The 25,717-nt window shown below is 61.0% G+C and overlaps 3 protein-coding genes across 9 annotated transcripts in view; 1 reads left to right on the top strand and 2 right to left on the bottom strand.

The window, feature by feature from the left end:
- LIMS2 (LIM zinc finger domain containing 2) overlaps nt 1–15,364 on the top strand; it is a 43,680-nt gene extending 28,316 nt beyond the window's left edge. For 6 of the 7 annotated variants that reach the window (XM_035008271.1, XM_035008275.1, XM_035008270.1 and 3 more), the window contains exons 5-10: nt 10,133–10,282; nt 10,928–11,078; nt 12,030–12,122; nt 12,731–12,779; nt 12,923–12,998; nt 13,616–15,364. In XM_035008271.1, the coding sequence (XP_034864162.1) occupies nt 10,133–10,282; nt 10,928–11,078; nt 12,030–12,122; nt 12,731–12,779; nt 12,923–12,998; nt 13,616–13,763 (667 nt within the window). In that variant the 3' untranslated portion in view covers nt 13,764–15,364. The remainder of the gene's footprint in view (nt 1–10,132; nt 10,283–10,927; nt 11,079–12,029; nt 12,123–12,730; nt 12,780–12,922; nt 12,999–13,615) is intronic. The other variant, XM_035008274.1, reaches the window with a different exon arrangement.
- On the bottom strand, nt 1,524–6,778 carry GPR17 (G protein-coupled receptor 17). Its single transcript, XM_035008276.1, has 2 exons — nt 6,691–6,778; nt 1,524–2,912 (listed from the first exon to the last, which is right to left on the bottom strand). The coding sequence occupies exon 2, from the start codon at nt 2,878–2,880 to the stop codon at nt 1,861–1,863; it is 1,020 nt and encodes a 339-aa protein (XP_034864167.1). The 5' UTR covers nt 2,881–2,912; nt 6,691–6,778; the 3' UTR covers nt 1,524–1,860.
- Nucleotides 15,365–15,715: 351 nt separating the features above from the next.
- MYO7B (myosin VIIB) overlaps nt 15,716–25,717 on the bottom strand; it is a 76,961-nt gene continuing 66,959 nt past the window's right edge. Inside the window, exons 32-46 of the mRNA XM_035006551.1 lie at nt 24,990–25,156; nt 23,931–24,112; nt 22,535–22,665; nt 22,110–22,267; nt 21,764–21,917; nt 21,120–21,275; nt 20,139–20,244; nt 18,934–19,047; nt 18,543–18,630; nt 17,899–18,005; nt 17,252–17,437; nt 16,829–16,945; nt 16,564–16,647; nt 16,242–16,361; nt 15,716–15,817 (exon numbers count right to left, since the gene is read on the bottom strand). Of these exons, the coding sequence (XP_034862442.1) occupies nt 15,716–15,817; nt 16,242–16,361; nt 16,564–16,647; nt 16,829–16,945; nt 17,252–17,437; nt 17,899–18,005; nt 18,543–18,630; nt 18,934–19,047; nt 20,139–20,244; nt 21,120–21,275; nt 21,764–21,917; nt 22,110–22,267; nt 22,535–22,665; nt 23,931–24,112; nt 24,990–25,156 (1,972 nt within the window). The remainder of the gene's footprint in view (nt 15,818–16,241; nt 16,362–16,563; nt 16,648–16,828; nt 16,946–17,251; nt 17,438–17,898; nt 18,006–18,542; nt 18,631–18,933; nt 19,048–20,138; nt 20,245–21,119; nt 21,276–21,763; nt 21,918–22,109; nt 22,268–22,534; nt 22,666–23,930; nt 24,113–24,989; nt 25,157–25,717) is intronic.

Genomic DNA, 25,717 nt, shown 5'->3' with positions numbered 1-25,717 from the left:
TTCTGGTTTCCTCGGCCTCCTGCCTGTGCTGTGTCCTCTCCCCTTCTGACTTACCTCTCTCCATCTGTCTCTCCATGTTGGCTCATTGGGGGCTCGGCACGTGGGCCTCATCTCTGTCCAAAGTCCCAGAGCTCTGATTGGCATGCATGTGCTGGACGATTCAGATGTACACCTCCACCCCAGACCTTTCCCTCGGGTTCTCAGCCTCGTGGTGTCCACTGGGCATCCCAAATACAATAGGCCCCAACCAAACTCTGGTTTCTCCTTGGCTGACCAGCAGGTCTCCCCGTGCCAGACGATCGCCGCCCACCCTAGGTGTCTGACTCCCCCGCCCTCTCCGACCTTGTCGCTTCTCTGTTCTCTGCCACCGCACCCCTTGCTCTGGATGCTGCCTGTAAGGATCGCACCCATTTGCCTGCTCCATGTTGCCTGGTGTCGGTCTTGGTGTCTGTAGGCCCCTGGGCAGGAGCCGGTGTTGTTGTCTACATGAGGGGCTGTGGAGGGCAGATGGTGTCACGGGGGCCCCGTGCTGATCGGGGGTGGCCCACAGGGCGTGGGCCTGAGCGAGGCCTCTCTCCTCCTGAGCTATGCTCACACTGAGCCCCCACCCCTGGGAGGTTGGAAGCGCTCAAGGAAGGAAAGGGCTGCTGTGAAGGAAGTGTGGCCCCTGCTCAGACCCTCCTGGCCCAGGGCCAGCCCTCTGAGGCCCGTGATGCAGAACTTGAGCGTCCACGTGGGGCAGGCCTGCGCGGGGCTGTCAGAACCAGAGGCAAAAGCATGTGCTGCCTGGCCTAGCCTGTCTTCACATCCTCTTTGTCACTCTTGGGTGGAAGCGAAGATAAGTTCTGGGAAGGGAGTAATGTCAGCCGAACACAATAACCTTCAGAATCTTCAAGTACAGTTATGTTTATGATCAGTGTGATCAGGTACAAAAAGGAACCTGCTAGCGTGGCAGGTTGGCCCTCCACAGCTGGGAGAGCCTCTTGGGAGGGGGCAGGGCTAAGGACACCCCTGCTGGTCTGGGTTAGTGTGAGACAGGGTCCCATGCCAGGTGTGGGCTCCCTGCTGGAGATGTCCTGAGGCAGGGACAAAGCCTGGCTCCCCCCATCTGCCCACCCATGCCGTATGCTTGACCGACTCAGGAGGGATCAGGCAGCTGCCGAGAAGCTGTGGGGATTGTCGGGCCACATGCAGGGATCAAGGACCCAGCATTGAGATGATGAGCCCACAGGCCGCATTTGTTGGATGTCACCTGGTGGCCAGCCCAAAATGTACTTACAACACTCAATTATAAGTTACAGTCAACCTCCCCTAAACTCAGGGGTCATCTGGCAAAAGTGCCACCCAGGGAACTCAAACCCCGCCCCCCTCCACCTGGATTCCCGCACCCCCCCTTCTCTTGAGTCATTCGTCACTGCCTTCGGGGCTCTTTCTGCAGAGCCCTTGCTGCCTTGTGATTCTTGTGGTGGGAAGGTGGTTGGGAGTCTAGCAAGCAGCCCTTGGGAAAGAAAGACACTCATTGTTCAGGAACGTTCCTCTGGCCTCCTTGCCCCCCCTTGCCATGGGGTGAAGTCATTGAGTATCTAGTAACTGCAAGTGAGCAGGGCCAGCACAGTCTCTGCAGAGGGGGTAGCCGATCGGTCCCGTCAAGGGGTGTCCTTTTTTAGGGATTTGTGCATCAGATAAGACAGAACCAGGTGCTGGGTGCTGAGTTCCGCCCTTGGAGAGAGTGGCAGTGGCTTGCTGGGAGAAGGTGGATTTCTCCTTCACGAGTCTGGGTGGCATGCACCATGGCGGGGGGGGGGGTGTCTTTCTGAAGACAGTGTACGGCGGTGGGCCCCAGGTATGGCATCCCAGGGCTCACAGCTCTGACCTGGCACTCAGTGAGCTCTCATTGGTTTTCCCTTCAAAGCTGGGGGGCGGGCCTGAGAGCCTTTTGCCACAGATCAGGTTGCACAGGGCATCGCGGAACTTCTCGGCCACAAAGAAGTACATGACTGGGTCCAGCGCCCCGTTGAGGCTGGTGAGGCAGGAGGTGACGCGGTTTCCCAGGGCCAGGATGCGCTGGGCGGCGCACGAGGTGCTGTTGCCATGGTAGTGCAGCACGTAGACAGAGCGGTGGACGTGGTAGGGCACGAAGCAGACCAGGAAGATGGTGAGCACCATGGCGATCATGCGGACCGCCTTGTTCTTGAGGCGCTTCTCCACGCGGGGGCCCTGCCGCAGGCTGCGGATGATCAGCAGGTAGCAGGTGACGGTGGTGACAAAAGGGAAGGTGAAGGCCACGGCCAGGGACACGAGGGCGTGGTGGGAGGCCTTCTCCCGGTACAGCTGCAGGCAGATGACGGTGTGGTTGGTCTGCACGGTCTGCGGGCTCACCAGCAGCGGGGCCATGGCCACGGCCACCACCACCCAGAGGAAGGTGCAGGCCAGGTGTGCGTAGAGGGGCCTGCGGAGCTTGAGGGACTTGACGGGGTGCACGATGGCCAGGAAGCGGTCAGCGCTGATGCAAGTGAGGAAGTAGATGCTGGCGTACATGTTGAGGTAGAAGAGGAAGCCGGTGAGTCGGCACGGGATTTCCCCAAACGGCCAGTGGTTCCCAGAGAAGTGGTAGACGAGGCGGGTGGGCAGGACCAGCACACAGGACAAGTCGGCCACAGCCAGGTGCATCAAGAATACGTTGGCGGGGGTGCCTGACTTATGGTCCCGGATGAAAAGCCACAGGGCCAGGGCATTGCCAACAAAAGCCAGGATGAAATCCAGGAGGTAGAAGGAGGCGAAGAGGACGTTCTCCAGTGGCGTCTCCTGGCCACATTGCTCTGCGGTGGCCAGGGAGGAGTTGGCGGTCAGACCTGGGGAAGCCACCTCCAGGCCATTCATGCTTCAGCCGGAAGCAGAGCCGGGGGATGAGCCTGGAGGGAACAAGCAGACAGGTTCCAGAGCCTGGGACCTGTGAAACGTTTTAGCTCGGCATCACCTTGGGGAGTACTGAGGGCACCCCCTGTGTTCATCTGGGGGAGGGTATGTGTCAGAGGCTTTCTGAAGCTCAGCAAAAAGCAAAAATGAAGCCAGGGCCTGGAGCTTGCCAGTCTGCTGCTGGGGCCAGCTTCCCACTGGCTCCTGCATCCCCGGCTGGGCACACAGGAGCCTGGGCCCTGGGCTGCACGTTGTCCCCGAAGTCCACTCAGACTGGGGAGAGTGGGGGGTGGATCCCATCTGTCTGGGCTCTGGGATGGAGTGACGGGCCCCGTGTTTTCTGCCGTGCTCCCCAGGTGTGCTTTCTAAATGGCAGGGGGTGGTTCGAGGGGCCCTTGAGCCAGTGGGTGGGTGGGTGGGTAGATCACCCCTTTCTTTCTTCCTTCCTCTCTCCCTCCCTCCCTTTTTCTTCCTTCCTTCCTTCCTTCCTTCCTTCCTTCCTTCCTTCCTTCCTTCCTTCCTTCCTTCCTTCCTTTCTCCTTCTCTCTCTCTCTCTCTTTTTTTTTTTAAAGATTTTATTTATTTATTTGACAGAGACAGAGATAGCGAGAGCAGGAACACAAGCAGCGGGAGTGGGAGAGGGAGAAGCAGGCCTCCCGCAGAGCAGGGAGCCTGATGTGGGACTCGATCCCAGGACCCTGGGATCATGACCTGAGCCGAAGGCAGACGCTTAACGACTGAGCCACCCAGGCGCCCATCTCCTTCTCTCTCTTTTTCTCTTTCTTATTGATTTATTTATTTGAGACAGAGAGGAGAGAGCCCAAGTGGGGGGAGGGGCAGAGGGAGAGAGAGTCCTCAAGCAGACTCCCTGCTGAGCACGGAGCCCAGTGTGGGGCTCGATCCCAGGACCCTGAGATCATGACCTGAGCCGAAATCAAAAGAGTTGGACGCCTAACCCACTGAGCCACCCAGACGCCCCTAGATCACCTATTCCTGAGAGCTTGGTGCGCAGAGCCTTGCCCTTGCAGGGTGAACCCTGCTCACCCGGAGTCCTGGCACCCTTTGTGGCCCGTCCCTCCCAGGCCTTGTGGCACTTCCCACCAACTGCAGTGCCAAGTGTGTCGCTGCTTTATGCCTCTCTCCTGCCAGCCCCTGCCACCCAGGAGGGCCTCACCAGCTATATAGTGGTGGGCAGTTTCCTGGGAGCTCAGAGGATCCCAACATCTCTCAAGCTTTCGGGACTCAGCCTACCAACTCCATTCTGGCCATCCTAACGTGTGGAGAGCTGTATTTTAGAAAGCCCTGCACTTGGGCCCCAGGGGGGATTTTACCACCCGGAGTGGTTTAACAACCAGGAGGCAGATTCTTTTCTAGGAGAGGAAGAGCTATTTTTCCCAGAGGTAGTGAGACTGGCTATGGTTTTCCCGTCGAGTCCGGCAGCCCCAGAGACACCTGGGGCCCAGGGAAGCCACCTGTGTCTGCCTGGCCTCCCTAGCCTGGTTTACCCACACCCGAGGGACCATTTGTAGCCGCGAACCCCGGCTCTGGGTGGGTGTTCCCTGCTCCTTCCCTGACAGAGGAGCAGACTCCTGTGTTGATTTTGGTCAGCTCAAGAGATCCAAAAAGGAGAGCGAAGCTCCCAAATACCCTGCCTCCCTCACCAGCGCTGGGAGTGGGAGGTGAGGGCAGAAGAGGGCCGGGCATCAGGGCCAGCGCAGCCTCCACCCTGACCCCATGCATCCTGCATCCCTGAGCTGCCGCCAGCCCCTTATTCTCATGCCTGGCAGACCCTCACACACACAGGCTGTGGTGGTGGCATGGTCAGGGCTGATGTCCTGGCTGAGCCTGGCTCTGTACTGAGCAGTCGGGGAAATGGAACGAGTTCTCTGCAAGCGTGTCCTGGCCTCGCTTCCCCCAGGAAGCATGGTGGCAGTTCTGATAGCAGAGCAGCCCCTCGAGGAGGAGGAGGAGGAGGCTGGGGGCCATCCCCAGGCGTGGATGAAGAACAGAGGCGTGCGGGGAGGGCCCGGCACACACTCCTCTAGAAGACAGAGCAGGGCAGGTGGTCCAGATCGTGGGTATGCTGGGCTGTCAGGCCGGGCAGCAGCTTGACCCTCCCCATCAGGCTTCATCAACCACCACTGGGGTCCTGTAGGCACCCCCCCGCCCCCGGCAGCACACACCTGGAAGGGTGAGGGCTGGCTGCCTGAGCAGGACAGAGCCAGGGGCAGTGCGGGTGCGTGGCAGAGGGCATCTGGCCAGTCACCATCCTCAAGTAAAGGGGGTTACTTTCCCAATAAGGTCACATTTTAGTGACCTCCAGGGAAGTTTCCTTGCCTCAATGATCTCCCCTGCTCCAGAGCGGGTTAGGAAGCCTGAGATCCGATACAGAGGTTATTTTCCTACTGTTTCCAGGTGCATGTGACTCGAGGGGTTGTGCCAGGGCAGCCCTGGCTGCTGGGAGAGGGGATGGGGCCAAGGGAGGGAAGGGTGGTGTGGAAGCCGGGGCTGGGATCCCCCTGCTCTGGGCTGCCCCTCACGCCTGGACTCTGCCCCTCAGTGCAGTTGTCACCCGGCCCCTCCCTGAGGGCTGCTCGCGGGTACTGGATTAGGGATTAAGAAGTCAGGGCTTAAAATCGGCTAACTTGCCTAAGGTCATTTGGCCAGGGACAGTGGCCCTAGATTTGGAAGTCAGCTCAGGGACACCTAGCAGGGACATCCAGCACCTCCCAGAACACTGCCTTGCCTCTGGGGGCTGCTGGGGGCCGGGTGCCAGAGCTGGGAGTGTGGCTCGGCCTCAGGGCTCGGGCTGGAATTGCGTCTCAGGCTCAGTGGCACCTCCTTGGGGTCTGCCCCAGGACCGGTGATGTAATTTTTGGCACCCGGTGCAAAATGAAAATGTGGGCCCCCTTGTCCAAAAAGTAGGAGTTTCAAGATGGTGACCGCAGAGCATTAAATCGATTGTGGGGCCTGCCTGGCTGCCCGGTTGGCGGTTGGGCCAGCAGCTGGCTGACTGCCTCCCGCACAGCTGCCCCCAGTGTCCCACCACCGCTGAAAGCCTCATGCACAGTGCTCTCTCTGGGATCTAGACTCAATTTTGAAATGCTTCTAGGTTTGTTTCTGGTTTGTTGAGGTTTCTTTACTCCTCCGATTGTAGGAGTTTTGATACTGACTTTTGCCCCGAAATGGGTCCCTGCTTCACTATGCGTACCCTAGACATGCAAGCCTCAGCCTGCCCTCGCTGGCTCGTCCGTGGTGCTGCTCAGAGCAGTGCGGCATGCGCACATGGAGGGCGCCTGGGCAGGGACATCGGCGGGTCTGGGGCTGTGGGTCAGGCAAGCATCAGGGGGCAGGTCTTGGGCCTCGGAGAGGGGGAGGAGTGGGCCACAGGAAGAGGCCCAAGGTGGCAAGGCTGTGGTGGGTGGGCATGGCAGTTCCCTCGCATGGGCTGACACCTCTTCTTCCCTGCTCCTTCTTCTGGCTCCCGGTGGCCTAGTGGTGGAGAGCATGGGTGCTGATTCCAGCTGACTGTCATTGCAGCTGCGGGACTGTGCATGGGGCACTCACCCTCCGTAAGCCCCCGACCCTGGGACAGGAATACCACCTGGTGGGCCCGCTGTCATTCAGACCAGGGCAGCCTTCGATAAATAGGTTGTACCACTATCCCAGAGAGTGTCTCCGGGACAGGAACACCCCATCCCTGCCCGCGCTCTGAGTTTGCCTCTGCTTGGCTCCTGAACCCCCTGCCTGCCCTGACCGGGCTCTGGTCCTTACCTCTCACAGCCGGGTCCAGGTGCGAGGGAGGAGGGCTGCGGGGTGGCAGGTGGGCTGTGGCCAATGGGTGGTGGCGCTGCCGGTGGGCTCCGTGCAGCTGCGGTCGAAGGGCTGGCTATTTAAGGAGAGGAGGGGAGACCGCAGCCCCTCTGGCCCTGAAAGGCCGCTTCATTCCGAGAGGTTCCTTGTGCGGTGGGCCACTCCTACGGCTGCCTCTGCTGCCACTGCGTCGTGAATATTCCAGTGTGTCCCAGCCCGCATGCCCCCCCCGGCCCCCCCAGCTTGGCCACTGAGTGTCACAGAGGCCGAGTGTGTGACTATGTTGGAAGCCGTGGAGTGGGCACGGGCTGGGCGGGGTGGGGGGACTGGCCGGGACTGACAGAGACAAGAGGACGTTTCAGCACAGGGTAATTTCCTACCAATGGGGGGCAGGGAGGGGCTGGCCGCCATGGCAACGGGCCTGGGCTCCCAAGCCTGCTCGGGGACTGTAGAGGGGGTCTTGTGAATGGGGAGGCTGGGAGGCTGAGGAGCCTTGTTTGGTCGAATGAGAGGGGACTCTTTCAGGACACTTGCTGTAGGGTCCTTGTGTCTTGCCCCGTATAATGAGGCTCCGTTCGGGCGTGCGGAATAAATCGTGGCCTTTCTCTTGAGCGGGGCACAGCTGCAGGCCGCCTCATAATGGGGCGCTGTCTGTGCCTGTGAGGACGCCACTCCGCCCGCGAGGCCTGGCCCTTACCTGGGCGGGCTCCTCCCCTGGACAGGAGGCCTGTGAAGACGGCCACTGCTGCCCACTGCCTAGGAGTCCCCAAGACTCCTCCTGGGGGTGGCTCGAGGCTGGGGGGGTTGGGATGTGGATGGTGGACGGTGGCTGTTCCTGAGACCGAGCAAGCAAAGCTCATTTCCCCCCATCTTTCCCCAAAGGATATATCTGGTAACACAGGGAACCAAATCACCACGCCCAATCTCAAAAGACCTTTGCAGTTTTTAGTTAAAACATTAAAAAAATGTACATAGCTATCATTGGGCAGTAACTACCATGTATACTATCTAAATCTGTTTTTCACACAGTCCTGTGCAGTTGGGAGTATTGCCCATTCTACAGATGAGGAAACAGGCTCAGAGAGGTGAAGTAACTTGCCAGGAAGTGGCAGAGTCAGGATTTGAACCCAAGCACGTGTCACTCCAAAACTTACGATTTGTGTGTGTTAATGTTCTGGTTCGTTCTGGTTTTCTGTTGCATCTTGATGCCGGAATTCTTAGGTACCATCTTCATTCTACCTAGAAAAGAATTGTGCAGATTGCCTTTAGATCTGGTGCTGGGATCTGGTCTGTTGAAAAGACGTTTTCCCGTGTGCCTGGGGGGCTCAGTCAGTTAAGTGTCTGCCTTTGGCTCAGGTCATAGTCTCAGGGTCCTGGGATCGAATCTCGCGTCAGGCTCCCTGCTCAGTGGGAAGTCTGCTCCCCTGCCCCCACAAATAAATAAATAGAATCTTAAAAAGAAAAGACGTTTCCCATCTGGGATTCCTCGTGGGGCACTGGGCTCCTCACTTTGGTCTTGGCTGGGAGCCAATGGGGTTCGCAGGTGAGTGACCAGGGCCCAGGCCCTCCCCTGTGCTGCCCCGCGTGGAGGTCCGGAAGGACCGGGTCACACGGATTTGATATGAGGGTGTCCGACTGGCTACTTCTATTGTTGGGTGATTGCAAATGGTAGCTGTGAGGGCATCGATCATTGCAGCAGAATTCTGGGGAGTTGTGCTAATTTCTATAGCTTTGAAATGAAAGTTATTCCATATGGCTTGAGTGTTGTTGTAATGCTAAGAGTAGTCACCAAAATCGGGAGTGGGGTCATAGGGAATAAATGCCGTGTCTGTGACAGAGACACAAGCAGGTGGCAGGTGTGGTGTGGACAGGGTGAGCCACAGTGATCTGGAGGCTGTGGGAGCAGCTCTGCTTGGGCCTGCTGTGGCAGGGGGTCTGGGTGAACGGGTGGGGATAGGGATCTGGGGACCGATGGGGCAAAGCCTTAGTCAGGGAGACGAAGACTGCAGCGACAGGCCACGTCTGTGTCCCGTGGGTAGGTGGAGTCAGGTGGCCCCGGTGAGGGGACGGGCTCCCAGTCCTGGCTGTACTGTCATGGGAGATGGTACCCACTGTCTCTCACCCTCCTCTCTTCTACAATCATTCATTCACTCACCTACCAGAGACTCAGCCTGAGCTGCTACCCTGTGTGGGACACAGCCTGGAGCCAGTCAGCAGTTTAACATGGTTACCAGGCACTCATTTGGGTCCCTGGGCCTTCCCACCCGCTGGGGAGAGAAGACACAAATAAAGGAAGCAGATAGCAGTGTTAAGCTGCAGGGAGTCCAGACCCCGGTGAGGTGGTAGACCTTGTGGTTGCCACCATGGGCAGTGAGCTGGCCTCCCTGGCATCTAGGATCTGCCCATCACGCCTGGTTGGAGGATCCTGAGTCTGACAGTTAATCTCTTAACTAGATTCCTTGATCAGCCTATAAAAGAGGTTGACTGTGGGTATCAGGTCCCTGTAGAGAGGCTCCCTGTGGATGGGCGGCTGGGAAGGCAGGAAGGGAGGGCCCGGATGCAACAGGATAGCTTACAGACTGGGGTGGCAAGTGGGGGGGATGGGAGTAATGGATTGGGGCCTTTGTACATCTTCGCTTGGGGACCCTGAATCTAAATTCCTGACACCTTTGAGGCACAGAAACAGAAACCATGTTGATTTCTCTCTCAGTAGAGACCACAGCTGTTGCCCAATGCAGGGAGTAGCATCAGAAATTACTCTGAGGTCTTTACAAAAAAGACTCTGTAATGATAGTTCCTGGGTTTGGGGGCCTCCATCTGACACAGCTGTGCTTGTCTTTGGAGACAGAAAGCCTGTAGATGTACGGGTCTCTCTTTGTGTGACAGACCCCGAAGGAAGGGGGTGTGCAGGCCAGACAGACCTGGGCCTCCTTGGCTGCTCTGCTGGGCACAGCGGGGTTTTCGAGCTAACAGTCACTATTCAGTTACGCACCCATGTTCAGAGACATTTGAAGAATAAAATTAATTTTTCAGCAAATGGCAGTGAAATGTCTACTCTATTCCATATGATGTCCTAGGCTCAGAAAAAGTGGGGAGAAGAAAACTATCACGTTTCCTCTGCCATCCAAAGACGGCAAACACCAACATTCTGGTGTATTTCTTCCTAGTCATTCTCCAGTGCAGGAGTCCCCTTTTGAGAGGGCACGTCTGTAGCCTTCCTGGCCACGGGATTATTTAGCTAGCTTTTCTGGACCACTCGCTGGGCTCTGGAGGCTTATGGGCATTGTTAAAGCTGCAGGCAGGAGTCCAGGGGGTCTCTTCTCCCAGGAGGCAGACCGTGCTGTTTGGGGAGGGAGAGAGGGAGCGGGCCGTTGGCCCCTAACACCTGCCTCACTTCCCACAGGCACCTGTGCCGGCCTTGCCACAACCGGGAGAAGGCCAAGGGCCTGGGCAAGTATGTCTGCCAGCGGTGCCATCTGGTCATTGATGAGCAGCCCCTTATGTTCAAGAATGACGCCTACCACCCGGACCACTTCAGTTGCACCCACTGCGGGTACATGCACGGCTGGGTCCCTGTGCCGGGGGCAGGTGGTGAGCCGGGTGGGACCCCCACCTGGGGCAGTGATGGGACGGGCAGGTGGACAATCGGAGAGGGGGTGCAGGGCGGACGTAGAGGGCATCGCTGCAGGAAACGCCTCTCTCCAGGCCCCTGTTCAGGGAGCCCTTGCATGAGGCCCCGCGGGATGAGGGAGGCCTGAGGCCCTGGAAGCTGGGAGGGAGGAATCAAAGGCTTGGAAGGCCAGGGCAAGGAGGAGGGGTTGGTGCTGCTGTTGGAGAGGGGAGGAGAGGGGACAGAAACTGCAGAGCATTCCCTCATCCCTGCCCCAGACACCCAGTCTGGTGCGGAGGAGCCAGAGAACAGATCTGCTTCTCAGAGGGCCTGACAATGCACAACACAGACTGCCTTCTGCGAGGCCTGTGTAGGAATCTTGTGCCCCGGGGCCTGTCTGGGGCACAGGAAGTCCCCGAAGAGCCCAGAGATCAAAGAGCCGCCTGCCCTGGGCACTGTGTTGGACTGGAGCGGGGCTTCTCCGGAAGCTGCTCCCTGGGGCTGGAGGGGCTGGTGGGACCCGCCAGCGCCAGCGCAGGCCCTGCAGAGGGGCAGGGATGTCACCTGGGGCTCCTCTCTGTCTTCCAGGAAGGAGCTGACTGCAGAGGCCCGAGAGCTGAAGGGTGAGCTCTATTGCCTGCCCTGCCATGACAAGATGGGCGTCCCCATCTGTGGGGCCTGTCGCCGGCCCATCGAGGGCCGTGTGGTCAACGCACTGGGCAAGCAGTGGCACGTGGAGGTGAGCGAGGCCGGGGGGCGGTGGGGCGCTCACTGTTATATTGGGAGTCTGGCCCTGCAGCGCCTCCACACTCCCACCCCAGGCCATGTGGTTTGCTCCCGGCAGGGACCTTCCTCCTGGGTGCTGCCCCTCCTTGTGCCTGGCCTCCACGGGAGCCAGGAGACCTGAGGGCACAGGCCACGGTCAGGCAGCTGTGCCCACCTTCTTTTCTCCCCGTCCTGGCCTTCTGGAGGATTCCAAAGTCATGAGAAAACCTTGGGGACAGTCTGCCTGAGACACCCCGTGGGATTATGGTTGGCAGAACTGGCTGTGCACAGCCTCCCGGAGACACGGAGGCTGGGCGCACCTGCCGGCTGAGCTCCTCAGGTGTGTCCGCCTGCGTTACCTGGAACATTCACCTCTACACTGTGGGCTCTAATGGTCTTACAGACCCTTGTTGGGAGGCTTGTGTTCCCTGATGCCCTGACTAGGTCTGTGTCCCAGAGGCGCTGTCTTGGGTTCTGATGCAGGCCCCGGTCCCTGGCCCCCCCTAGGAGGGCGAACCCCCACACACCATAGGAACTGGAAGATGCCGCTCAGTGACCCGGGGCCTACAGGGGATGCTCACAGGAGGCAGACACATGCAGCCTTCGGTGTGGGGGGGGCACCCTGCTTATAATAGAGCAGCCCCAGCGAGGAGGGCGCACGGTGCACCAGGCACCTCGCCAGCACCTGACAGCTTGGGCCGAGGTTGCTGAGGTGGGGAGCAGCCCTGGAGGGGATGGGGATACGTGTCACTGTGCACCGGGGAAGGACTGGGGTCTGCTGACTCATGGGTGGTCCGTGGAGGTGGCAGCCCCACTGCCCAGCGGTGAGGCCGGTGAGGCCGGTGAGGCACCCCATCCCCTGTCTCCCGGGGTGGGGGGCGCTGCTCCAGCCCTGAGCTGCCCTGCCTGTCCCCTCTCCTCTCAGCACTTTGTCTGCGCCAAGTGTGAGAAGCCATTTCTGGGGCACCGGCACTACGAGAAGAAGGGCCTGGCCTACTGTGAGACCCACTACAACCAGGTAGGGCCCGGGGGGCAAAGCGTGGACGGGCAGGGCCTGCGGAGGCCCGGGGCTGGAGGGCGGCTGTGGGGCCGAGGGGAGCCCTCAGGGAGGTGATGGTGTCAGTGGCCAGAATGCTGCAGGCACCCAGCTGGGCAGGAGAGGACGAGGACAGCCCCTCCAGAGCCCATGCTGGGTGTGGAGGCTGGGCTGTGTGCTCAGTGCCATTTGAGACCCTGGCCCAGGCCTGCTGTGGGAACTGAATGGAGGGCTGTGTGAGGTCCTGGGCTCATGGGGGTGGCATATGCTGCCGTCCTTCCCCCTCCTGCCAGTCTGGCAGAGCTGCCCAGTTGCTGTGGTCCAGAAGTCAGGGGGTACGGCTGTGGCACGTCCCTCTCACCGACGCCAGCAGGAGCAACGGGGCCTTCCTGGGAGCAATGCCTCAAGCTGCTGTCCGTCCTGGGGTGGTGATTCTGACGGGCCAGGGGTGCCCTCACCTCGGGCCTGAGACCACACCCTGGCAGAAGGGGCCCAGGAGTCTCGGGGGGGGTGCTTGAGAGCAGCTGTTTGGGATGGGATGGGGGCCAGGTGGCAGCCTGCCACAAGTTTGACACCTGCTCTGTCCACAGCTCTTTGGGGACGTCTGCTATAACTGCAGCCATGTGATCGAGGGTGATGGTAAGGCTCCTCTGTCCCTGCCCCCCGCCCCCGCCCTCGCGTGCCTGAGGCTGGCCCTCTGGCATGTGGGTCCTGCCGCTGCAGGCCCGGCCGGTCCTGAGCCAGCCTGGGCCTGCTCAGCCTGCCCGCCCCCACCCCCACAGTGGTGTCAGCACTCAACAAGGCCTGGTGCGTGCATTGCTTCTCCTGTTCCACCTGCAACAGCAAGCTCACCCTGAAGTAAGTGGTGCCGGCCTCCTGGGGTTTCCAGGGTGGGCAGAGAGGGACCTGCACTGCCTCCGCCTCCTCCTGGAGCCTGTCACGGGAGCTCAGATTTGGGTAGGCTGCGCAGGGGCTCTTCATCAGGCTTTCCCTGGGTCCCTGCTGTGGTCAGGCCCTGGGGATGCAGTGGCAGTAAGGGCAGCCCCAGCCCCTCGGAGGCAGATCGAGGGGCCCCCAGGGCAGGGTGAGAGGGGGAGCGATGTGAGCCTCCGACACACCAGTGAAGACACTGGGCTCTGAGGAGGGAAGGGCATTCCAGCTCAGGGAACAGCATGTTTGAAGGCAAAGGGGTCAGAACCACAGGAGGTGCAGAATGGCTGGAGCTGTGAGGTGAGGTGGAGCCCAGGTTTCTGAGGACAGCAGGGAGTCGTGGACAGTTCTGGAGTACCAGAAGCTTCTGGGAGGGAAAGGAGGCCTGGAGGCCTGATTCCTTGTCACCCGTGACCCCTGGCAGAAGCTCACCCTGGCACCTGGACTGCTGTGGGCCAGAGGCCAGGGGAAGCTCTCTGCTCCGCCTCTGCAGGCTGAGTTGGTGGGGCCCGGGGGCTCTCCTGACTGCTGGACCTCCTCCGCAGGAACAAGTTTGTGGAGTTCGACATGAAGCCTGTGTGTAAGAGATGCTATGAGAAGTTCCCGCTGGAGCTGAAGAAGCGGCTGAAGAAGCTGTCAGAACTGGCCGCGCGCAAGGCCCAGCCCAAGTCCGTGGGCCTCAACTCTGCCTGAGCGGCCTCCTGCCCACCCTCTGCTTCCACCCCATCCCTTCCTGCCGGCACCCCCTGCCCTTCGCTGCCTCCACTCCTCATCTCTGCTCCCTGTCTGTGGCCTCCCCCTCCTTCCTTCCTCTGCCCCTCCCCTCCCATACCTCTTCCGCCCCTCCCCTTCTTTCTCTCCCTTCTTTCCCTCCCCCACCTCGCTCCCCTGCTTTCTTTGCTCACCACCCCTTCTTTTGCCCCTAGTCCCTCCTCCCCAGACCTCTCTTCTCTCCCTTGCTGTGGGCTCCTCTCTCTCCTTCTGTGCAGGCATGGGGCAGACGCAGGGCCCTTGAGCCTGTGACGACCTGTGCCCACAAGCCTTAGCTCCAGGTCCTCCGCGAGTGAATCAGGGCCTGGGGTCACCTGGCCCTGGTCGTGGGCCACTGCTCCCAGCCCTACTCATCCAGACTTGTCCCATTCCTGCAGGGGCACCCAGCAGCTCACATCCTTCTGTGGGAGCTTGGCCAGCCTCCACCCCATAGTGGTCCCACTGTGCGCACATGGCCCTGGGGAGGCCACAGCCAGGCAGCTGCTCCAGCCCCATGACCCTAGCCATGAGCAGGGGGGCCTCTGGGGAACCACCCTTTGACCCTTGGCCACACACCCAACCAAGTAGGTTGTGCTTAAACTGCCACCGCACCCCACAAATCATCCTCGGAGGGACAAGCACCCCCCCCCCCCCCGCCATCACTCAGGAAGCCTCCTTCCTGAAATCTGGCCTTGGCCACTCCACCCTGGGCCAGGGGCCACTGTGGCTCCCTGAAGCTCCTCTGTGGTCCCCTCAGCACCTCGGGCTCCCTGCTGCTTACCCGCCCCCCCCCTGAGGGCATGTGCTGATTCTCTGGGTGTAGCTGACCGGGGCCAGAAGGTAGTGGCCTTCTGACTCACTCTGACCCTCCAGGGCCAGCACAGGAACTGGCGCTTGCATGATGACTGAAGGCTTACTTACACGACCACATGGCCGGCGTGGGTTTTGGCGTGAGAGGGAGCAGGTGAGGCCGCAGCCCCCGTGGACATACTGCTTCGGGGTCGTTTAACGCTTAGAGACATAGACACAGAACAGGACTAGGACCCAGCTCTTGCTGGCAGGGCCAGGCTGCCGTCGGGCCTTGGAGACCAGTCCAGCCAGAAACCTTCAGTCCATGAAGGCTGGCCAGGTGGGTAGGATAGGTAGGATGGAGCCCGCCAGCATGGTGGCAATGAACCCAGGCCACTAAGGCTGTGCGTCCAGCTCTGCTCCCACCTGGGCACAGGCTGGCCTTCGCGTGAAGCCAGCAGCCAGAGAGCAGGCAGGCCTGGCCTGCACCTGCACCAGGCCCTCCTGGGAGCAGTTATGTGTCCCAGTGCCCTGTGGGGGAAGGAGAAAGGTGCGCAAAGGGGCCTCATAGGAAGAGGCAGGAGGGAGGGGGAAAGCAGATGAGGGGAGGAGGGAGAGACCAATGAAGTCATTCACGGAGAATGGAGTTGTCATCCAGGCATCCCCAGAGAAGTCACAATGCTTTTTGCTTTTTCTGGAAGAGACCTTTTGCTGGCCAGTGCCTCCTAGGCCTCCTGCCCACCTGACCATCCCCCCCACCCGACCATCCCCCCCACCCTGCCCCACCTTCTCTAACACATTGCACACTGCTTCAGGAATTTTTATTGAACATTCTTGGGGGAGTCCTTTCAGCCATCCACTCATCAACCTGGAGGCCTGACACTCCCGGCCCCGCCCTGGGCTCCCCACTTTGGCCTCCATGGTCAGCCCCTCAGGAGAGGAGGCCTACCTGGTGGGCTGAGGGATGTGGGTGTGTTCTGGAGAGAGGGCAGTATGAAAGGCTGCCTGCAGAGGGCAGGCTCTGGGCCAAGAAGAGGGCCTTAGGGAAGTGCCACCAGGACCCCCGATTGGGAAGGGTGAGTGAGTGGGCAGGCCAGCTCCCGGTGCTAAGGGTCGGCCGGGGCTGGGGCCTGGGAGCCCCGCTGCTTGTTCATGGTGCTCAGGAGCTGCTGCACGTACGAGGTCAGCAGGTCATCCATCTTGTAGCCCTGGACAGGGGAAGGGTGGGGTTGGAGGCTGTGAGGGGCAGTGGCGGTGCCCTGCTTCTGCCTCAAGGACACACTGAATAGGGAGGTGAAGAGGCGAGCAGGGCTCCTGCTACTGAGAACAGCCCTCCTCCCTCCTCAGAGTGGCCCAGGACCACAGGGGGCCCGCACCAGACCTTGCCACCACAGTCCCTGGATGACACTCCCAGCCTTTTTCTTGCTGCTCCTCCTTCCCAGACTCTGCTGGCCCGGCCTGGCCTAGTCCACCCTGGGCACAGGAAGCCTGGCCCTCTCGTGAGCCACTTCCCTGGTGGCAGTCTGGGGTCAGGGTTAGGGAAACGTAGTCCCTGGTGCCTCTGTGTGCTGTGTGTCTGGGTTGGGGGAAGGGACCTGGGATGCCCAGGAGGCCCCCAGGGCTGGGGCTCACCAGAGACGTCTCACACAGCAAGCGGTTGCCCCGGGCCAGGCTCCCCAGCGCCATGTGGAAGTAGGTGCTACCACTGCTCCAGCTGGAGATCTTGGTGAAGGGGTAGGTGGTGAGCAGTTCCTGGGGGGCAGAGTGGGCAGGGCGGGTAGGACCCAGCTGAAGCCCAGGGGGCCTAGGGGCCCTGAGTTTGAGCTGCTGCTCAGGGGTCCTCCAGAGCCCACAGGGCCGTGTGAGCGAGGGACAGAAGGACAGGGGTGTACGACCTGTGTGGGGGTATGGGACCCTGGCAGCTTCCCCAGCCCTGCCCGGGCCCTGCTGCTACCTTGGTCTTGGGGTGGATAAGCAGAACCCCGTGCCGGTTGATGGCGATGAGGATGATGTCTGGGTAGGAGGGCTCCGAGGTTTGCTGGGGAGGGGGGCACCGTGGTCATAGCCCAGCCAAGGAGCCCAGGGGGCCACCTCCCTGAGGCACACCCATGCACACGCATGCACACATGCTCCTTCCAAACCAGGTGGCCAGGCCCACCCCTAGATGTGAGTTGAAAGAGGAGCTGGGGCTGCTGGGGCCAGAGCCAGGTGAAGCCTACCTTCACCTTGAAGAAGGCAGACCCAAACGTGGGCCACCGGCAGATCCACTTGAGGAAGGCCACTTTGGCCTCCTGTACTGTCTTGTCCTTGTGCTTGTCATAGGCCAGAAGGATGTTCTGGGGGAGGTAAGGGCCAGTGAGGGCCTGAGTGGGGGCCAGGGCCTGAGCAGGCCCTCCACACAGGATCCCTGAGGCCCCAGTCCAGAGTAGCACCTGTGTGCCTGTGGCCGGTCTGGAGGCCACTGAGAGCCATGTGTGTCCTCTGCACACAGAGAACCCATCTCTGAGGTGCTGTGGACAGCATGGGGAAGGGCTGACACTCGCAGACGCAGCATACCCTCCATGCCCAGAATGTGCTCCTCTTACCCAGGTGGGGCCCAGCCCCCATGTACCCAGGGCCCCCTCCCCAGCCGCATCAAGGACCTTTCTCCATTCCTCCGAGGACATTAGACGTGTGAGGTTCTCAGGCACAAGTTCCTGCAGGATCTTGGGGATACTAGCTAGCTGGGACCGGTCATTGTCAAACTGGGCCTTGTAGATGAGGCCTGCCAGGTGGACAGCATCCTCCCGTGCACACTTGTGGAACCCACGGAGGTACTTGGGCAGCTCCTGAGTGATGGACATGGTGGCTTCAGGCAGCGGCCCCCGACCCTTCGTGCTCAAGTGGCAGAGGCGTTAGCTCACCCCCAGCCAGGGGGCAAAGGGGAGGGTTTCTGGCAGGTCAGGGCAGGGCTCCCGGACGTCTCACCATGGAGTGGTGGCCGCCCCTCCCCTGTGCAGTCGGGACCCTCCGCTCCCCCCGCCCCTTCCCAGCAATCACACTGCAGCCACTGGTACAGTCACTGTCCCCAAAGGCTGTCCCTCTGCTCCTGGCTTCAGAACCCTCAGGGGCTCAGCCCGCACACCACATGGGGCCTCAAGGGCCTCCAGAAGCCCCTGGAGGTGGGGGGGCGTTGCCCCGGAGCAAGGCAGCTGCTGACCTGCTGCATCCTCTACCACCTCTCAGGGCAGGTGTGGGATGGAGTCAAGGCAGACCCAAATACCCCCCAGGAGGGAGCCTGCCCGGGTACCTGGTGGTAATGAAGTATGGTGTCTGCATTTACGTCCTTCCCCGGGGTCACGTTGAGCCACAGTTTCCGCATGAAGTACACCTGGTAGGGGAGCACCACGGGGGCCCCTGGGCAGGGGGGGCAGTGAGCACCAAGGCTGTCCTCTGGCCCCACAGATGCTTGGATCTGTGCCCCCCTCCCCCTCTTGTGGCCAGGGCATTCTGCAACCCCATCGGAACACAGGGCCTGCAGCACCCACGCCTTGCTGCAACCCCCCCCCCCCATCACTGCTGTGTTTCCTCTTGCGGCCTCTCCTGCTGGAAAGCCTCATCCCCTCTTCCTCCCCGATCCCCGACTCGTCCTCATCCTTCAGGAATAGTGTAGAGACCACCCCCTCCAGGGGGTCAGGCCCCCACGTAGCCTTCATCGCCTGCAGCCCAGCCATCTGTTCTGGGCCTGGCCCCGTGCCCTGGCCCCAGGTCTAGCCACACCCATGACCCAGGGGATATAAGGGGGTATGAATGAATGAATGGGCAGGGGCCATGTAAGAGGTGCCAGGGGAACCTTCTGACCCTGGCCCAGGAAGGCAGACTGTCCCTTCCCCCCACCGCCCCCTCCATCCCAGCCACATCCCTCCTTCCTTGCCCCCACCCTGCTCCCCTTACCTTCTTTCTGGGGTTTGTTTTTCTTCACCCAATCAGACACTTGCCGCAAGGAGTCAAAGAAGAAGTCTCCCTCCTTCTGGCTGATGACCTGGGGTGGGTGGGGAGGAAGGCAGAGGGACGTGTGCAGGTAGAAGGGCTGCCAGGGGAGAGCCCTCCTGGGGGCGCCGAGGGCCTGGGTCCGGCCAGGCCACCTATGGCCTGGGAGGCTGGGCGCTGCTCAGAGTTGGCTCTCACTTGCCCCCACATCGCGCTGCCCCATAAGCTCACCTCCCTTCATCCTGACAGCCCGTGTACAGTGAGGGGCCTGGCCCAGTACACGGGGGAGACTGCCACATACACCAGACACACGCCCGCCTTTCCCGCCACCCCTGGCCCGCCCAGCCGACTGCACCTTGTCTGTGATCTTGATGAAGAGGCTGCAGCCTTCCCAGGAGGCCAGCTGCAGCCTGGTGACGATGCTCTGGCATACGTCCCGCACCCGGCTGTAGGTGCCCACCTCCAGCATCTGGGCGGAGAGGCAGTGGGTGAACGTCTCAGGACGAGGCTCACAGCCTCACAGCCTGGTGCTGTTTCTCCTTAAGACTGGCGGGAGGGGTGCCTGGGTGGCTCAGTCAGTTGAGCGTCCAGCTTGTGATTTTAACTCAGGCCACGATCTCAGGGTCCTGAGACAGAGCTCCACCTGACTCCATGCTCAGCAGGGAGTCTGCTTGGGATTCTCTCTCTCTCTCTCTCTCTCCCCCCGTTTCTCTGCCCTTCCCCCTGCTCCTGTGTGCTCGCACATGAGCTCTCTCCTCTCTAAAATAAATAAATAAATCTTAAAAAAAAAAAAATGTTGGCTAGATGTGCCATAGCCTGAGAAGGAGAAGCCTTCCCTTCTAGAAAACTGGCCGGATGCTTATGTTGTTCGGTCAGAGTTGTTTGTCTTGGGGCCCAGGGGGCTCGGCCTTTTGAACTTGCTTTGAGAGCCCTGCAGCCAGACTGTGGGAACTTTCCCTGTGGGACCCGCTGTCCCCAAGACTGTAAAGGCTGCTGGGAACGACTGCAAAGGAGCATGGTCCGCGGCCCCCCTCTGCACCTCACTGCTGCCACATGGCTGGGGCCCTCTCCACACAGCTGGGGCCTCATGTCTCCCCTCTGTCCTTCGCTGCCCCAGAAGCCAACAGGGGTTTGGTCCACAGGCGCGCCTAAGGGCAGCACCTCTTCCCCCACGCCCAGGGCAGGGTCAGAAGCCCGTGCCGGCTCCATGCCCCAGCACTCGGCTTCGCTGCCCTCCTTTGTGGCCTCCTCTCTCCTGCACCTTGGCGAGGAGTACCCCCTAGACCTATGGGACCTCCTGCCACACTAGCAGCACCCCCTGTGGGGTAGACCCTCCCTGTGCTGGCCTTGAGCACCTGAGGGCGCAGGGCAACTCAGTTAATGTCTGATGGGCCAGGTAGGAGCCGGTGAAGCTGAGAGGCCCACTCTAACTCTGAAAACAGCATCAGTCTGCTCCTTTTGGCCCTCCATGGGTAACCGTGGTGCGGAGGGGCTTTGCTGGGGGCTGCAGCCCAGGAACCTGGGAAGCCAGTCCCTCAGGCGGGGAGGGCAGGGGCTCACCTCGCTGGTGTCGTTGGGGAAGTAGATCTTGTGGCAGATGCGGGAGATGTTCTGCTCCATGGCCTCCACCTCCACCGGGTGTGGGGGCTGCTTCCGGGGCCCCGTCCTAGAGCAGGACAAGGCTGAGCAGGCCACCCTGCTTACCCCCAGCCCAGCCCAGGCCCCAGCCACCACCTCCAAGCGAAACTCTGTGCCAGACACAAACACTAAGTAACTCTGCAACCCCAGTGGAGGACGTAGGACTCGGGCGCTGCCCCTGCCCGGGGTGCTCAGCACCAGGCCCAGAGGCCAGCCTGGACTCACTTCCCATGTGTCCTGCAGCTCTGAGGAGGCTGGAAAGGCCTGGGACACACACGGGAAGGGGACCTGGGCTGACCAGAGACTCCTGGGCCCAGGGAGAGTTGGGTTCTCATTCTCACCCAGCAGGGGCAACAGGCAGGAGTCAAGGACCCCCGCAGGGCCTCCCTGAGGGTACCCACCTCGCCCTCCATGACCATGGCCAACCCACCCTCTCCCACAGCTACAGGAAGCCGAGCCAGACAGGGCAGGTGGTGTGGATGAGAATCAAGACAGAGCCAAGGGAGAACTGCTCCACAGTGGGAGGGCTGGCCTCCGGTCTTGGCCACTCTTGCCTGGACTAGGTGGGACGATGGGTGGCTTGGGGCATCGAGGTCATACTCTGGTCTTCAGGCAGTTCCCTCTGTGCCCCGGGCCAGGCAGCCGTTGAGGGTAGTGAGAGCTCATGGCTAAGACTGAGCCTGCTGGCAACCCCCATGGACCGTCCGGGCCTCTCTGAGACCTTCGGAGCCTCACTCTCCAGCTTCTGCCCAGTTTGCTGGGGGCCTTAAATGGACACCAGCTTCTGGAGAGGACAAAGAATCTGGCTCCCCTGACAAGTGTCCGCCTGGGCACGAGCTCTGGATGGGCCCGTCGGCATCCACAGGCGGAGGCTCCTGAGCGAGTGGGAACTGGCAGGCTCACCTCAGGATCCTCTGGATGCGGCGGCTGCAGTCGGGGGCCAGCAGCGTCTTCCTCCGCGTGTCCACGAACTTCTGAGCGTGGGGCAGCAGGGCCTTGCCGGGCGGGAAGAGGCCAGTGCAGAGCCACAGCAGCTGCCAGCCACGCTCCTCGCTGTACCTGGACGTGGTGGCGCCAGTCAGCCCAGAAAGGGTCCTCCTGAAGGCCCGGGCCTGCCAGCCACCTCGGGGACACGGCGTGTGAGGCCTTCCTGAGGCCATGGACGGGGAAGCCTGCTGCCCAGCGACCTGATGCCTCAAAAGGTTTTCACGCGCATAAAATGGGGTGGGGATACCATTGTGCCCATTTTATGGAGGGGGACACTGAGGTTTAGAGAGCCCATAGCATGCCCGGGGCACAGAGGAGAAAGGGTGGGAGAAGGGAGGGACCAAGGCAGGTCTGTTTCCCTCCCTGCTCTGACCACCCCCAAGAGGTCAGTAGGACAGATGAGGGTCCCCGCTTTCCCACTGGGACTGTCAGCGCCTGGGCAGGCTGGGCAGCCCCCATGAGCTGAACACTGGGGACAGCCTCTGGAGGCTAGGGTGAAGACTGCGGGGGCCTGGGCATGGAGTCTGGTGCCCTCTGGACCCATCCTGTCCCTCGCAGACCTCTTGGTGTTGTGTGTCAGCTGCTTCAGGATCTGGCAGTAGACCTCATCCTGCAGGGCTGAGTCCTGGAGGGCCGACGAGAAGATCTGGTCGGTGAGCTCCACGGAGGTCCAGGCCTGTCGTGAAGGGTAGTCACCCATGTACCTGAGGATGGGTGTGGCCGTCAAGGAGAACATGCTGGCATGGCCGCCTGTTACCTCCGAGCCTGACCCTGACCCCACGCTGACTCGTACTGGCCCCGTGAGTTGCATATTGCCTCTGCCCTGTGCTCCGTGGGGCCTGTGCCCTTCACAGGGCGGCCGTGGGGCCGGCACAGAGCTGGGGCAGGCCGGCTGGGGAAGGATATCGATGAAGATCTGACAGGCGAGATCCCGGAGCTCGGCGTTGGCGTGGACACGCCTGAGCAGAGGCTGCCGCAGGGGCTCGGATGAGTGGGCCCACAGGTGGCCCCGCGTCCGGGTCAGGGGGAGCATGGCCCTGCTGACTGTCTCCTTCTCTGGGGCCCTGTCAGGGATGGAGGCTGCTGTGAGGGCCCTTCTCAAGCCTTCTCTGCCCATGCTTCTCCTTCCATTCCCCACCCGCCTACCGTGTGTGCACTGTTGGGGCAGAGACCCAGGCTCACTCCCCCTGCCCTCCCAGGGTGGCCGCGGGAAGGTCAAAGGGTCCCCTTCCCCCCCGGGGAGGCCTGGTGGACACAGCACCTGCCTGTAACCTGAGGTTACAGGGAGCACAGCGGGGCTGGCAGGGCCCAGTGGGGGCCTGAGTGGGCACCTAAAAAACTCGTAGGAGAATTCCTCCAGGGTGTGTGGCTTGTCCTTGGGCTGCTCCTCGGGCAGTGGCTCTGGGGGATGCCCGTCCTGGACTGCCAGCTTCCGCTTCTCCGGTGACATGGCCAGCAAGCTCTGTGGGGGCACAGGCCCGGGGGTTCCACTGCCCACAAGGCTCTTCCCATGGGCTCCTTCCTGGCCTGGTTGCTCCAGTGCCATGGGAGGGACTGACCACAGGGTTGCACAGGCCCTCCCATGTCACCTTCTGTGTGACCCACGACCTGCGACTCAACATCTCCAAGCCTGTTCCTTTCCCTTAGGAGGGTGTCTCTGACCCACCAGGCTCCCCTGCCCCAGGGAACCTCTCACGGACCCTGCCTGCCTGGTTCCCTCTCCCTCAGGCCCCAGCACAATGTCACTTCCTCAGGGATGCCTTCCGGACAGCATGCGCCCCTACCCTATCATTGGCTCCTAGAACCACCTTCTGTTTGGTGGCACTTTGATTCCTAGCCATCAATTGGCAGTTTGCCCACATGCTCCTAGACGGGAGAGTCGCTATTGTGCTCAGCGCTGTAGTGCACGGGGCATACAGTTGGTGCTCCATATGCGAGCACTGGAATGCCTTCTGTCCCATGGGGCCGGTTTTGGGGGGCTGGGGTGGGCGGAGACCTGGGCCCCCTTGGGTCAGGTTTATTTCTTATTTTTTACTTTTTAAAGATTTTATTTATTTATTTGAAAGACAGAGAGAGATAGCAAGCGAGAGAGAGCACGAGCAGGGGAAGAGGGAGAAGCAGGCTCCCCGCCAAGCTGGGAGCCCAATGCGGGGCTTGATGCGGGGCTCGATCCCAGGACTCTAGGATCATGACCCAAGCTGAAGGCAGATGCTTAACCCACTGAGCCATCCAGGCGCCCCCTTGGGTCAGGTTTAAATGAGGCTGACAGGGGCGCCTGGGTGGCTCAGTCGTTGGGCCTCTGTCTTCGGCTCAGGTCATGATCCCAGGGTCCTGGGATCAAGCCCCACATCGGGCTCCCTGCTCAGCGGGAAGCCTGCTTCTCCCTCTCCCACTCCCCCTGCTTGTGTTCTTGCTCTCGCTATCTCTCTCTCTGTCAAATAAATAAATAAAATCTTAAAAAAAAAAAAAAAAGGCTGACAGTGGGAAAGGATGGGTTTGCTCCCAGGACACACTGGAGCGGGGACATCCACGAAGTGCCAAGCGCTGGGCAAGGCCGTGCACAGACACCATGCCCACTTCGTGGTTGCCCTAGAGGGATGACAGGGCCCGCAGAGCGGACCTCCTGGCCCTCTGCAAGGTGGGGCACGAGCCCCTGAGCTAGCAAGCAGGCCCTTCCTCCTGTGTCCACGGGTGCCTGGCCTGAGGACAGATGAGCATATGAGTTACCAGCAGCTGGGCCGAGGGCTTGGTGACTGTTGGGATGGCATAAATGCAGGCCGTGGGCACCAGTCCCGTCTTGCCTGTCCTGTCATTCTGGCCCAGGGTCCAGTTCTCAGAGGCCAACAGCCCCTGCTTCTTTGTCAGGATCAGCAGGTCCCCCTTCTTGAAGGGCAGGAGGGTGGTGTCATCTGCAATTTCAGATCACACACAGGGGCAGAAAAGCCACCATTTACCAAGGGCTAGGCAGAGACCAGAGACCGTGCTGGTATTTCGTGGCTTGTCTCCTTTGGTGGGTGAGGAAAGCAAGACAGAGTGGTGGGCCCATGGCCACCGTGAGGCTGAGTCATGGCGGGATTGCCAGGCACACAGCAGCCCCCCCAACCCCCCTTCAGGCGGGGGCCGGGGAGCTCTGGCTGCAGCCCCAGCCTCAGAGGACCTGCTCTCAGCACTGTGAGGCCTCCTGAGCTTGTTTCGTCCTCTGTGAGGAGACAATAATCCCTCCTTCTTGGGCAGTTTGGGGGCGGAATGGGCACCAGGGATGATGTTTCTTCCTGGCACGCACAGCCCTTCCTCTCCATCCCAGGGAGCCTCCCCGCCCCCTCCTGAGGCCCCTGTAGGAACCGCACCACCGAATTCCCAGGAGTGCTCAGCTCTTGCGGGAGTGTGGCCAACAACTACACCGCTAGGGCTCAGTCCCCACCCTGAGCTGTGTGACCCTGGACAAACTGCTTCCCTTCCCCGAGCTTCTGGTGTCTTGTCTGTGAATGGGAAACAGGGTGGCTGTGGGGATGGTACCCAAAGTTCCGGGGGAGGGAGTGGGCCTTTCCCTGAGCTTCCTCAACTAGCTTCGCCTTGGGGGCTTTGAGACCACCTCCTTTAGCCCCTCATTTTGTAGAAGGGAGGGCTTTGCCCAAAGCTGCCTCCCACCGTGCTTGGTGGCCCTCTTTCCCTCTCTCTGCTCAGGTCCCTCCTGGAGCCCTGCCACATGGGCCACTGAGACATGGGGATGAGCCAGCCACCCTCCCACTGACCACACGATCCACCCCTCCCCGCCTGGCTGGGCACCTGTGGCCTTCCTGTCCTGCAGGGCCATGGCGAACACGGACCTCTCCTTCAAGCCCTCCAGAAACATGGCTACCAGCTCGGCGATGGCCACACTGCTGGGGGACATGAACTCGTATTCCTCTTCATGCAGCGTGGAGAGTACCAGCCTCTGCCCACCCTGGGCCTCCCTGAGGGGACAAAGGATGCCATATGACCAACGGCCTCTCCCCCCCTCCCCATTCCAGCCCCTTGACAGCCTCAGAGGGGGTGACCCTCCTGAGTTACAGACGACTTGACCAGAGGCACTGGTAGGGCCAAAGTCTGAGCTTAGATCAGCCCATATCCCAGGCGCTATTGTGTGCGGTGGGCAAATGACAGCCAGAGCTCAGGGTCCCTTGGGCTTCCAAGGCAGTGGGGGGTGCCAAGCCCCAGTGTGTGGGCTCAGCTCTGGTGGGTCATGAGGTGGCTGGTGTGCAGGGCCACCACAGGGTCACGGCAAAGAACGTTGGAGTTGAGATGAGGCACTTGTCTTGGTGAGCTTGGGTTAGCTACCTCCTGTCTTAGTTTACTCACCTGCATGCCGTGGGGACAAGTGCCTAGCATGGTCAGCCCAAGGAAGTGGTGGCCATTGTGCGCCCCCCCGCACACAATGGTAATGATTATCATGGTCATGGCACACTGGGGTATGATTCAACCAAGGGGGGCTCTGGCAGGGCATAGGCAGGCCTTCCCAAAGGGCCGGGAGGCAC

This window comes from Mirounga leonina, unplaced genomic scaffold (assembly GCF_011800145.1).
Source record: "Mirounga leonina isolate KUSES-001 unplaced genomic scaffold, KU_Mleo_1.0 Mir_151, whole genome shotgun sequence".
Taxonomy (NCBI): Eukaryota; Metazoa; Chordata; class Mammalia; order Carnivora; family Phocidae; genus Mirounga; species Mirounga leonina.
The sequence above is the reverse complement of the archived record's forward strand: the minus strand, read 5'-3'. Positions and strand labels throughout refer to the sequence as shown.

Coding starts and splice junctions, on each gene's coding strand:
- GPR17 (XM_035008276.1), bottom strand. CDS start 2,880: ATGAATGGCCTGGAGGTGGCTTCCCCAGGTCTGACCGCCAACTCCTCC.